The sequence below is a fragment of the Colobus angolensis genome, unplaced genomic scaffold, assembly GCF_000951035.1.
Source record: "Colobus angolensis palliatus isolate OR3802 unplaced genomic scaffold, Cang.pa_1.0 Scaffold18, whole genome shotgun sequence".
Lineage (NCBI taxonomy): Eukaryota > Metazoa > Chordata > Mammalia > Primates > Cercopithecidae > Colobus > Colobus angolensis.
In genome coordinates, this window is record NW_012114932.1 from 5,218,932 (window position 1) to 5,231,384 (window position 12,453).

General features: G+C 49.0%; 1 protein-coding gene across 4 annotated transcripts in view; it reads left to right on the plus strand.

Moving 5' to 3' along the window:
* Positions 1-12,453, plus strand: part of KIF9 (kinesin family member 9) — a 51,729-nt gene that overhangs the window by 15,011 nt on the left and 24,265 nt on the right. For all 4 annotated transcript variants that reach the window (XM_011939214.1, XM_011939213.1, XM_011939215.1 and 1 more), the window contains exons 6-10: positions 501-584; positions 696-788; positions 1,875-2,022; positions 3,396-3,460; positions 9,519-9,596. In XM_011939214.1, the coding sequence (XP_011794604.1) occupies positions 501-584; positions 696-788; positions 1,875-2,022; positions 3,396-3,460; positions 9,519-9,596 (468 nt within the window). The remainder of the gene's footprint in view (positions 1-500; positions 585-695; positions 789-1,874; positions 2,023-3,395; positions 3,461-9,518; positions 9,597-12,453) is intronic.

The following is a 12,453-nucleotide window of genomic DNA, read 5'->3' on the forward strand; positions in this document are numbered from 1 at the left end:
TTTTTAGTAGAGACGGGGTTTCACCATGTTAGCCAGGATGGTCTCGATCTCCTGACCTCGTGATCCGCCCACCTTGGCCTCCCAAAGGCGTGAGCCACTGCGCCTGGCCCCATTTCTCTGTTATTAAAAACTATGTGTCACCGTTTTCCTGGCTGCCCAATATTCCATTGTACACATAGACCATTCCCAAATTATTGGACATGCAGGTTGATTCTGATTCAATATTCATAGACATTTTTAAGGCTCTTGATTTTTATTGTCACTTTGCTTTTCAGAAAGCTATACCAATTCACACGTTCCCAGCAGCGGGTGAAAGTATAGATGTGGACTCCAATTTGACTCCCTTTCTATTAGTTTATAATAGACGTTTGCCTGGAAGGCCCAGCTGATTGCAGTGATGTGAGACTACTTGTGTAGCTATTGGTATAATTGAAAAATGACGCAAGTGCCTTGTCGTTTTTGTTTTTCAAAATGTTGCCTATGATTCCCTTCCTCTTCAGGGTGAGACCAACAGGATTATAGCCTCCCACACTATGAACAAAAACTCTTCTAGATCACACTGCATTTTCACCATCTACTTAGAGGTAGGTGCAAGCTCTTTGATCAGCCCAGACGGGACAGTCAGTTCCCATGGGGCCTGCTCAGTCAGAAACTTCTCCCTGTGACAGTCTGACTTCTGCTTGGATGTTTTGTAGGCCCATTCCCGGACCTTATCAGAGGAAAAGTACATCGCTTCCAAAATTAACTTGGTGGATCTGGCAGGCTCAGAGAGGCTGGGGAAGTCTGGGGTAAGTGATGGGGGCTGGAGGTTGCTACTCAATAAGCCACGAGCCCTCTTTCTGGCATAGTGCCCGCACATCTGGGCCATGACTCATTGGATATTTGTGAACACAGTCCTGAGCTAGGCGAAATAGGACATGTGGGCTTGCTGGAGGGACAGGATTGGCAAAGAGGGAACAGCTATTACCTGGGGGCGGTTCATAGCTCAGAGGATTTTTGTAAACATTAAATGAGATAGTGCCCTCTACATTCTTAGCAAAGTGCCTGGCACTCAGTGCTCAGTAAATATTCTTTGCTGGTATAGCATTTCTCTGTGTGTGTTTTTGTGGTTGTTGTTTTGAGACACAGTCTCACTCTGTCTCCCAGGCTGGGGTACAGTAGCACAAACACAGCTCACTGCAGCCTTGCCCTCCTAGGCTCAAATGATCCTCCCACTTCAGTCTCTCAAGTATCTGGGACCACAGGTACGCACCACCATGACCGGATAATTTTAAAATTTTCTTGTAGAGACGGGGTCTTGCTATGTTGCCAAGGCTGAACTTGAACTCCTGGGCTCAAGCAATCCTCCTGCTCTGGTCTCCCAAAGTACTGGGATTACAAGTGTGAGCCACCACACCTGGCTTCTTTGTGAATGAACATGAGTATTCGCATGAATATTTCAAATAAATATTTGTATGAGTGTATTAGCACGAGTATTAACAAGAGTATTCAGATGAGCATTTGTATGTGCATTCATGAGTGTTTGTGTGAATATTCATGGGATTCTTTGCTCAAATATCTAGACAAGTATTTCAGTACATATTCATACTAATGTGAATCTTTGAGTGAATGTCCATATGAATATTCATGTAAGCATTCACATTCTCACGAGCGTTCACGTGAGTGTTCAAATGAGTATTTCTGAGTTTTGGTATTACCATTATTAGCCCAAGATGGAATACAGTCGCATGACACTGCGGGAAGACTCTGGTTCTGGGAAGGAGGCGCTGGCCTGACCACAGACTTACAGCGTTTCTCCGGACCAGGAAGGCTGCTGTTCTTAGTGGGGCAGCTGCTTGATTCCATGCAAAGTGGAACTGACTCTTGCTTTCTAGTCTGAGGGCCGAGTCCTGAAGGAAGCCACCTACATCAACAAATCGCTGTCATTCCTGGAGCAGGCCATCATTGCCCTCGGGGACCAGAAGCGGGACCACATCCCCTTTCGGCAGTGCAAGCTCACCCACGCTCTGAAGGACTCGTTAGGTAAGGGGGTACAGTTGCTGTCCAGGGAGGAGGGTCTGTGTCTTTGAGGAGGGACAGGTTTGGCACATCTGCCACTGGCGGTAATAGTATTGCTCCCTCCTGGTGGCATGGATTCACCTGCAGCACATTCATAGTGACTTCAGACACCTGGAAAGGCAGAATCAAGCATTGTGCCCAGAACACACCATGCTATTCACTGCTCAGAACCTTCCTTAGGCTTTTTACCTGTACTAGGAATACCTTCTCTTTTCCCCTTGTCCTGAGGGGACAGCTGGCAGAATCCTTCACAGCCTGAAGACTTGGGGCGAGGGCCTCTCTCCCATGGTGTCTTCCCTTCCCTTGCAGCCTCCTAGACAGAGCAGGGGCTGTGTCTTATCATCCTTATGGCCCTAGGCCTTTGTGTTAAGCCTGACAACACAGTCACTAGTGTCTGATTGTTAACTGAGTGCCACCCTGAGCAAAGCTCCAACTCATACCTCCCTCTCCTGTCCCTGCCCCTCCCTGCCCTGTATCATCTCTCCTCTGCTGTTTTCTCTTGGATCCTCTTTTAGGTACATCTAGTGACCTCTCTTTCTCTCTTCCCCTTACCTCCCAGCATCACAAATGTATGTGTCCTCTCTGACCCTGTCTCAGTTCAGGCTACTATAAGAAAATACCATAAGCTAAGTGGCTTAAACAACAGGCATTTATTTCACATAGTTCTGGAGACTAAAAGGTTCAATATTCAAGTGCCAGCAGATTCAATGCCTAGTGAGGGCCCTCCTCCTGGCTTGCAGATGGCCACCTTCTTGCGTATCCTCACATGAAAAGAAAGAGAGGGCTCTGGTCTCTTTTCTTATAAGGACACTAACCCCATCGTGGGGGCCCCACCCTCTGACTTCAACTAAACCAAATTACCTCCCCCTCCCCAAGTCCTCACATTCAGATACCATCACATAGGGGTTACGACTTCAACATATGAATTTTGTAAAGACAAAAACATTCAGTCTTGACCAGGTGCAGTGGCTCACACCTGTAATCCCAGCATTTTGGGAGGCTGAGGCAGGAGGATCGCTTGAGGCCAGGAGTTCAAGACCAGCCTGGGCAACATAGCAAGACCTTGTCTCTAAAAACAAAAAAAATTAGCCAGATGTGGTGGTGTGCACCTGTGGTCCCAGCTGCTTGGGAGGCTGAGGCAAGAGGATTGCTTCAGCCCAGGAGATTGAGGCTGCAGTGAGCTGTAATCGTGTCACTGCACTACAGCCTGGGTGACATGGTGAGGCCCTGTTTCAAAAAAACAAACAAAAAACATTCAGTGTGTAACAGACCCCATCAACTCCTTTGAGCAGAAAAAACACATGGTTCACAGCCCTTCTGTGTCTTGCTTTCTGCAGGGGGAAACTGCAATATGGTCCTCGTGACAAACATCTATGGAGAAGCTGCCCAGTTAGAAGAAACGGTATGTAACGACAGTCAATGAAACCAGGTCGGAATCCCCCCTCATGGGTGCCAGGGCAGGGTAAGGCTCCAGGCTGGCTAAGCTGGCACAGTGACTATAGACATTGTCAAGAGTGGAAGGATCCAGGGGTGTGTCTGAGCCACAGTTGCTGAGGGGCCCAGAGCCAGAATCCACACACCAAGCACTAAACTGTGTGGAGGAAGAGGGCCAGCCAGCAGGCGGGCTCAGCATGGGGGACTGCATGAGGAGGGAGACTGAGAGCCAGCTTTGTGAAGACAAGGACCATGTTTCCTGGGGTGCTGCTCCTGGAATTGGGATCAAGAAGGATCATTGATCACTTGTTCTTTATAATCAGGCATGTTTAAACATCTTGAAAACCCCACAGGGTTCCAGGCTGTGGTTATAAGGCCAGTATGAGCAGGTGGTATTAAGCACCTGCCATGTGCACCATGGTAATGAGGCGTAACCTGGTAGAAATTAGTCATAAATGGCCTTGGGCCTCAGAATCCTCAAACCAGAAAGAGAGAGAAGCCATGGTCCTAAGTAATGTGAGTCCCAGAAGGAGGAGAGCTTCAGAGGAGGCCAGGATGGGGGTGATGGGGAACTTTTCCTGAAGCTAGAGTAGGGAAAGGTGGGCACTGAGGTGGCTGGGGTTAAAGGCTTGGTGGTAGGATAAGTGGAGGTATTCCTGGCAGAGGTAATAGTGAGACTGAAGATGTGACCCACACCAGGAACATCTGTCTGCTGTGGGGGTTGGGGGCTCTCAGCAAGAAGAAGAAAAGAAATCACAGGGGCTGAATGGGCCCTGGTGGCCCAGCTGAGGCTTTGGCTGTTCTCCTACAGGTGGCTGCAGCTGTCACAGGGTTTGAGTAGGGGAGGGCTGTGGCCAGAGGTGGGATTAGTCAGGGAGATTATCCAAGTGGCAGGACACAGGTGGCCTGGGGAAGGGAGAAGCTTGTGAGAATTAGAGGCAGGAATAAAGGTCTAGCTCAGTGACACAGGTGAGTCCACACAGCTGAGCACCTCCAGCCTGGGGCTTTCTCAGCCTTCCTCTGAAGTGCCACCCATCATACATAAGACAGATTAGGGGCCGGGCGCGGTGTCTCACACCTGTAATCCCAGCACTTTGGGAGGCTGAAGCAGGTGGATCACCTGAGGTCAGGAGTTCCAGACCAGCCTGAGCAACATGGTGAAACCTTATCTCTACTAAAAATACAAAAATTAACCGGGCGTGGTGGTGCACGCCTGTGGTCCTAACTACTCGGGAGGCTGAGGCAGGAGAATTGCTTGAACCTGGGAGGCAGAGGTTGTAGTGAGCCGAGATCGTGCCACTGCACTCCAGCCTTGGTGACAGAGCGAGATGTCTCAAAAACAAAACAAAACAAAGAAACCCCACAAGAGACAGATTAGAAAAGCTATCATTAGACATTTTACTTTTCAAGTGTGGATGTTTAAGGCAAGCTTCAGTCACCTGGATAATCTACTTAGGTGAAACAGGTTATTTCCAAAGATGCTTCAGGGCAAGACATGCCTGCAGGGTCTCCCAGCTGTGTGCATTAGGGACCGTCCCAGCTTCCAAGGAGAATGCTCCTGTCATATATCCAGCACCCTGGGACTTGGGAGGCAGGGGAGGAGAGCTCCAGCTGACGTGCAGGCAGCATCCCCAGAGGAAGACTTCTGGAACTTCTTGGTCTCATGGCATAAAAAGCATGGTTGAGGCCAGGCATGATGGCTCATGCCTGTAATCCCAGCACTTTGGGAGGCTGAGGTGGGCAGATCACTCCTTGAGGTAAGGAGTTTGAGACCAGCCTGGCCAACATGGTGAAACCCTGTCTCTACTAAAAACACAAAAATTAGCAGGGCATGGTGGCAGGCACCTGTAATCCCAGTTACTTGGGAGGCTGAGACAAGAGAATCGCTTGAACCCTGGAGGCAGAGGTTGTAGTGAGCAGAGATTGGGCCACTGTATTCCAACCTGGGTGACAGAGCAAGACTCCATCTCAAAAGGAAAAAAAAAAACAAAAAACAAAAAAATAAAAAAAAACCACACAGTTGAACCCCAAGAAGAGCCATAAGAAATGGGCTTCCTGGCTGCCTTGTTAAGAAAGATGCCCTCCAAGACAGTAGAAGCTCCCTGTCTCCCTTTATCCCCACCTCCTGTGATGGTTACAGCTCAGGAAACAACTCTCCTAGTACCCGCCATCTCCAGGGGCTTGTGCCCGTATACCACTTGGGTTCCCTGCCCAGGACCGAACCCAGAGCCCAGAGGAGCTGTTGGAGGAGTCTCAGGGGTTTGGGAGAAAGGTATATTGGGGGTATGAAAGCTAATGAGTGTCTTTTGCAATGTGTTGAAACTTGAAAACTATTCTCATCATGGATTGTGTTGCTTTATGCAGTGACACTGTACATGTGTGCGTGAGTAACCACAGGGATGGGACATGGCCATACTTGCTGCTATACTTGGAGCAGGAGAGTCTGACTTGGCCCTGCACAGAAGCAACACCACCTGTAATCACAGAGACGTCTTCCTGAGGGCTTGCTGTGAACCAGCTCTGTACAGAGCGCATTATATACCTTATCAAGGCAGCTCTCCCTTCACCTTACAGAGAAGTTGTGAGATCTGTCAGTGGTCACGCAGGGGGTCAGTGGCTGAGCTCTGAGCCACCAGAGTAGACTGCCCAAGGAAGAGCCCTTTCAGTCTTTCCTCTGGGCCACTTAGGGGTCAGCCACTCCTAGCCTGCTTCCTCATTTCAGGATCATTCATTGAGATAGGAGATAGCCCAGCATGGCCTGAGGCTAGAATCTCTGGGCCTGCCTCCTGAGGCCCCTGGCTCTTTGTCACTGCCAGGGAGGAGCCCTCCATCCCTGAGCTAACATCCAAGCGGTGAGGCATGGGATCTGGGCCTGCTCCCATAGCCGCCCCAAAGGCCTCCAGCCATAATTATCCTTGGCTGGTTCCCCTTCCAGAGAGACTCTGCTGGGACCCTGCAGGCATCAGTCACTCTTAGTGTCCCAGGGGCCCGAGAGTCCATTGTGGAGCATGCTTCTATGCGGATATTTATCTTTCCTAGTGGTCTCATTTTACCTATTTTGCAAATATCTCTATTCACAAGCAATGGGCCAAAGACATAGAGGCCAGCCAGCACACATACACATTTTAGACCTCTGCTGAGTTGAATTTTTAGCCTCATTACTGAATAGCAAAGGCTAATGAGCATTCTAATGCCTCCCTCCTTTCAGGTTCGACATTTACCACACACCTACCACTTGCTGGCCTTACCTGAGAAACTGATTCCCCAGGCCTATGATTCCTCAAGGCCCTTCTCAGTTCCACTGCCAGTACCACTGAGTCTCCTCCCAGAGTGCCCTGTCATTGTCTCAGTCCACCTGAGATGTTGACCTGGCTCTCACCTCCCTCACACTTGGGGCCTACTGTCCCTCCATCAGGATGCCCTTATGCCTTCCCCATCACCTGGCAAACTACTCCTCTGACCCCTCCCAGGGCCCACCCAGTCTCTAGGATGGGTTTCCTATCGGTCCTGCTCCCAGCTGTGAAGAGCACAGACTTGGGAGCTGGAGTGCCTGAGTTGAATTCCTGTGTGGCCACAGACCAGCTCTGTGGCCGTGGGTGGGTGACTTGACCTCCCTGTGTTTCAGTGTCCTCATGTATAAAACTGGGTTGATGATGCGTCTACTTTATAGGAAGTTGTGAGGATTAAATGAGCAACCATGCCTCTACACTTAGTGCAGAGCCTGGCCACAGCAAGTGCCGAGGGAGGGTTGGCCCTATCATAACTTGGCATGAGCTTACCTACTCATTATCTGCCCCTTCTCTCACAGAATGAAGGGCTGAGCAAGCTGAGGCCACTCCGGGAGGTCCAGGCCCCACATGTTGGATGCAGGGTTAGACGTGATAGCCATAAGCCTCGCGGAAGGGAGGCTGAGAGAGCCCAGTACCCCTCCTGTCCTGACATGGCCTCGTGGCTCAGCAGCAGAGAGGTCCCTGAGGGAAGTGTATACAGAGGACAAGGCTGGTAGGGGCCTATCCCTGTGCCGGCAGTGAAGCCTTTCAGCTCAAACCTGTGGATGGTGGGGAGGACACTTGGCTGAGGCTGGTGGGCAGAGTCCAGGCTTCATTAACAGATTGATCACGCCCCAGAGCAGCATTTCTCAGCATGTGTAGCTGGAGGCCCCTGCCTCCAAATGCAGCAGAACTACCCATTCCCACCCAGACTGCTGAGTCATTCATCAGGGGGCCTGAGCATCTGCCCTCCGGGGAATGGCTCAGGGGAGTCTTCAAAGGGTAAAGTTTGAGCAGACGCTGCTCAGGGGCTAGACCTGCACTGGCCACTAAGGCAGCCCCTGGCCATATGTAGCTATGGAGCACTCAGATGTGGCTAGTCCCGACTGACATATTATGCAAGTGTAAAATGCACACAAGATTTCAAAGACCCAGCACCAAAAAAAGAAGTGTATTAGTCTGTTCTCACACCTGAGACTGGGTACTTTATAAAGAAAAGAGGTTTAATTGACCCATGGTTCCACAGGCTGTACAGGAAGCGTGGCAGCATCTGCTTTGGGGATGGCCTCGGGGAGCTTTTACTCATGGCGGAAGGCAAAGCAGGAGAAGACGTGTTGCATGACAGGAGCAGGAGGAAGAAAGTGAGGGGAAGGGAGGTGCCACACGTTGAAATGACCAGATCTCATAAGAACTCACTCACTGCCATGAGAACAGTACCAAAGGAGAAGTCTGCCCCCATGATCCACTCACCTCCCACCAGGCTCCACCTCCAGCGTTGGGGATTATATTTCAACATGAGGTTTGGGTGGGGACACAGATCCAAACCACATCAGATGGTAAAATATCTCAATAATTTAAAAATGTTGATTACATGTTGAAATGATAACATTTTGGGACCAGGTACAGTGGCTCACACCTGTAGCCCCCGCTACTCAGGAGGCTGAGGTGGGAGGATTGCCTGAACCCAGAAGGTTGAGGCTGCAGTGAGCTAACATTGTGCCACTGCACTCCAACCTGGATGACAGAGCAACACCCTGTCTCAAAAGAACAAAACAAAACCCCACAAACAAATCATAATATTTTTGATATCTTGGGTTAAAATTTAAATAAAACATATTAAAATTATTTGCATCTGCTTCTTTTTAACTTTTCTTTTTTTTTTGGAGACGGAGTCTCGCTCTGTCGCCCAGGCTGGAGTGCAGTGGCGCGATCTTGGCTCACTGCAAGCTCCGCCTCCCGGGTTTACGCCATTCTCCTGCCTCAGCCTCCCGAGTAGCTGGGACTACAGGCGCCCGCCACCTCGCCCGGCTAGTTTTTGTATTTTTTAGTAGAGACGGGGTTTCACCGTGTAGCTCAGGATGGTCTCGATCTCCTGACCTCGTGATCCACCCGTCTCGGCTTCCCAAAGTGCTGGGATTACAGGCTTGAGCCACCGCGCCCGGCCTTAACTTTTCTTATATGGTACTAGAAAATATAAAATTACTTGTATGGTTTACGTTTGTAGTTTGCATTTGTATCTCTATTGGACATGGCTGACCTAGACCCTGAAAACTGCGTGAAGGAGGGGAAACACTGGTTTGTGGAAGGGGCAGAGACATTTTATGTGAAGGAAAACCAGGAGGGCTCAGGAAGGAAGCTGGTTTTCAGCTGAGTCTTGGAGAGAGAGTGGAATGTAGGAAGGCAGACAGCATAGGAGGACAGAAAAGGGTACTCCAGGCAGAGGTCACCTGAGCAGAGGCCTACAGGTAGAAGAGAATCAGGTTTGTATGAAGAAATAGACCAGTGCGCATCCTCATAGTTTGCCTGACAAGGACCAGGCTGCTGGATGTGCCCTCTGTCACCTTCCTGCTCTTCTTATGGGGACCTCATACCCAAGAACCCTTTTGACCAATGTTCTCCAGGGGAAGGGAACAAACACGGGTTGACAAGGGAGCCTATGGAGCCAGGAAAGGGCAGGCAAGGTCTCTGAGAAGGCCGGTCTCTTGGGGTCTCAGTTTAGTAGCGAGCCATCTGACGTCTACCTGCTCTGTTTTTCAGCTATCTTCGCTGAGATTTGCCAGCAGGATGAAGCTAGTCACCACTGAGCCTGCCATCAATGAAAAGTATGATGCTGAGGTACATCAGGGGTTGTGGACAGGTGTCCCACTGTGGGGAAAGTGTGTGGGTTTGCTACTTGGGTCACACAAGCGAGGCTTCCCTTCCTGCCTCAACCAAAGATCGCCATGCAGCCCTGGGTCAGCCCCTTTCCACTCCTGGACTGGCCAGAGTCTTCAGAGTCCCTGGAGACCCTTAGGGGCTGTCATGGGGTGAAAGGGCTAGGTCGGGCCACCAACAAGTTCACATGTGAGGCTCCAGGAACTCTGTGTGCTCTAGGCTTCTACATGAGGTTTTCTTAGAGCTAAGGGCTAAAGTGGTGTGGACCATCTTTCAGAATCACCTGGCTGTGTCACTACAGAATCACTTTCCTCCCAGAAAACAGAGCTGGCCAATCAGAGGGAGTGCTCAGCATCACCATTAACAAGGGAAATACAAATTAAAACCTCAGTGAAATTCTACCCTCAAATTAGCAAAAAATAGAATGTTTTTGACAACACAAAATGATGACAAGAATGTGGAGAAGTGGAAACTCTTGTCCACTTCTGGTCAAAGTGTAATTGATACAACCACTTTGGGGAGCATTCTGGCAACACCTGGTGTACTAAAAACACATTTATTGTGAATTTGGCTTTCCTCTAAGGTGCTTATGGAATCATAGCTCATGGAGAAAGGAGCATTTGTAAGCCCTAAGCTCAACAAACCAGTTAAACTTTTCAGATTCTAAATCCTGAAGGAAAATGACAGTCCCTGTGGCTCTGTAGAACTAACCCATGGTTTGGAGATTGGGGAGGGAGTAGAGCTTAGAGCAGCGGTTCTCAAATGTGACAAGGCATCAGAATCACCTGATCAATGTTGAACCACAGGTCGCTAGATCTATTCCCAGAGTTTCTGATTCTGCAGGTCTAGGGTGGGGCCTGAAGATTCCCTTTTTTTTCTTTCCTTTTTTAAAAATTTTCATCTTAAGGTCAGCTTCTATCCCGTTTCTAGTAAGTTCTTTAGGCCCTTTTGTGACACTGATGCCTCCTCTCTTGGGGCCACACTTTGAGAACCACTGGCATCCTAGTTAAGGCCATGGCGACTGTATTGGGCTCTCCTGGGTTTAGCACCCTGCTGTTTCCTCCACTAGCTGTATATAGCCTCAGCAAAACACCTACCCTTTTTTTTTTTTTTTTTTTTTGAGACAGTCTCCCTATGTCACCCAGGCTGGAGTGCAGTGGCACAATCTTGGCTCACTGCAACCTCTACCTCCCAGGTTCAAGCCATTCTCCTGCCTCAGCCTCCCAAGTATCTGGGATTACAGGCACATGCTACCATACCCAGCTAATTTTGGTTTTTTGAGACCGGGTCTCGCCCAGGCTGGAGTGCAGTGGTGCGATCCGTGCTCACTGCAACCTCTGCCTCCCAGGTTCAAGCCATTCTCTTGCCGCAGCCTCCCGAGTAGCTGGGACTACAGGTGCACACCACCACACTGAGCTAATTTTTGTACTTTTAGTAGAGACAGGGTTTCACCATGTTGGCCAGGCTGGTCTCAAACTCCTGACCTCAGATGATCTGCCTGCCTCGGCCTCCCAGAGTTCCGGGATTACAGGAGTGAGGCACCACACCTGGCCAAAATAGCTGCACTTTCTAAGGCTCAGTTTCTTCATTTGTAATTTGGGTACATAACACAGTCCATGCTCAAAGAGATCTTGTGAAGAATGAGATGATGTGTAGAAACCTCTTAGCATAGTATTGCCATGGGGTAAATGTTCAATAAATGTTGACTAGCACTCCTCTCCCTTCTGCAGAGCAGCAGTATTGCTTCTAGGTATATATAGTCTAGAGACATTCTCACATGTGTGAGAGACTGTAGAAGTCACTATTAAAACAAGCACTGTGAGCACCATTCTTCTATAGAGTCTAGAAGTCTCTTTATAGACGTATTGTAATGATGATTAAATAATGACTATAGTACTTAACTGTAATAGCAAAAAAATTAGAAACATAGTCAATATCCTTTAACAGGGGAGTAGCTAAATGAGTTGTGGGGTGAGGGAGCCAGAGCTAGAGCTACCTGAATGGATAAATCTCAAGTGAGAAACTGAAGTGGCCCAAATGATAGTCTCTATTATTTACACCACATATAAAAATATGCGGAGAGATGCTGATATCATTAATGGATATATGTGTGTGCAGTAAAAGAAAAAGTGCATGGGAGTGAAAAAAACAGACTGAGGCCAGAGGTTCCTTTTGGGATGGGAGGGGAGTGGATTTGGAGCATGGTATACAGAAGCTTCACATTTATCTGAAATGTTTTACTTCTTAAAAAAGCGTGGCTTGTGCCTGTAATCCCAGCACTTTGGGAGGCTGAGGCAGGCGGATCACTTGAGGCCAGGAGTGCAAGACCAACCTGGACAACATGGAGAAACCCCATCTCTACTAAAATATTTAAAAATTAGCTGGGTGTGCATGCCTGTACTCCTAGCTACTCGGGAGGCTGAGGCACAAGAATCGCTTGTGCCTGGGAGGCAGTGGTTGCAATGAATGGAGACCATGCCACTGCACTCCAGCCTGGGCAATAGAGGGAGAATCTGTCCAAACAAACAAACAAACAAACAAACAAACCACCCTTGAAGCCAATGTGACAGCATGCCATTGAAGTCACATTTTGGGACAGTTTGCCCAGGTTTTATGGCATTATTTTGTATGCTTTTCTGCTTTTCGGTATTCTTGAAGATTTTCTTATCTTTTTGTTTTTGTTTTGTTTTAGATGGAGTCTAGCTCTGTCTCCCAGGCTGGAGTGCAGTGGCACAATCACGGCTCACTGCAACCTCCGCCTCCCAGGTTCAAGCAATTCTCCTGCCTCAGCCTCCTAAGTAGCTGGGATTACAGGCAC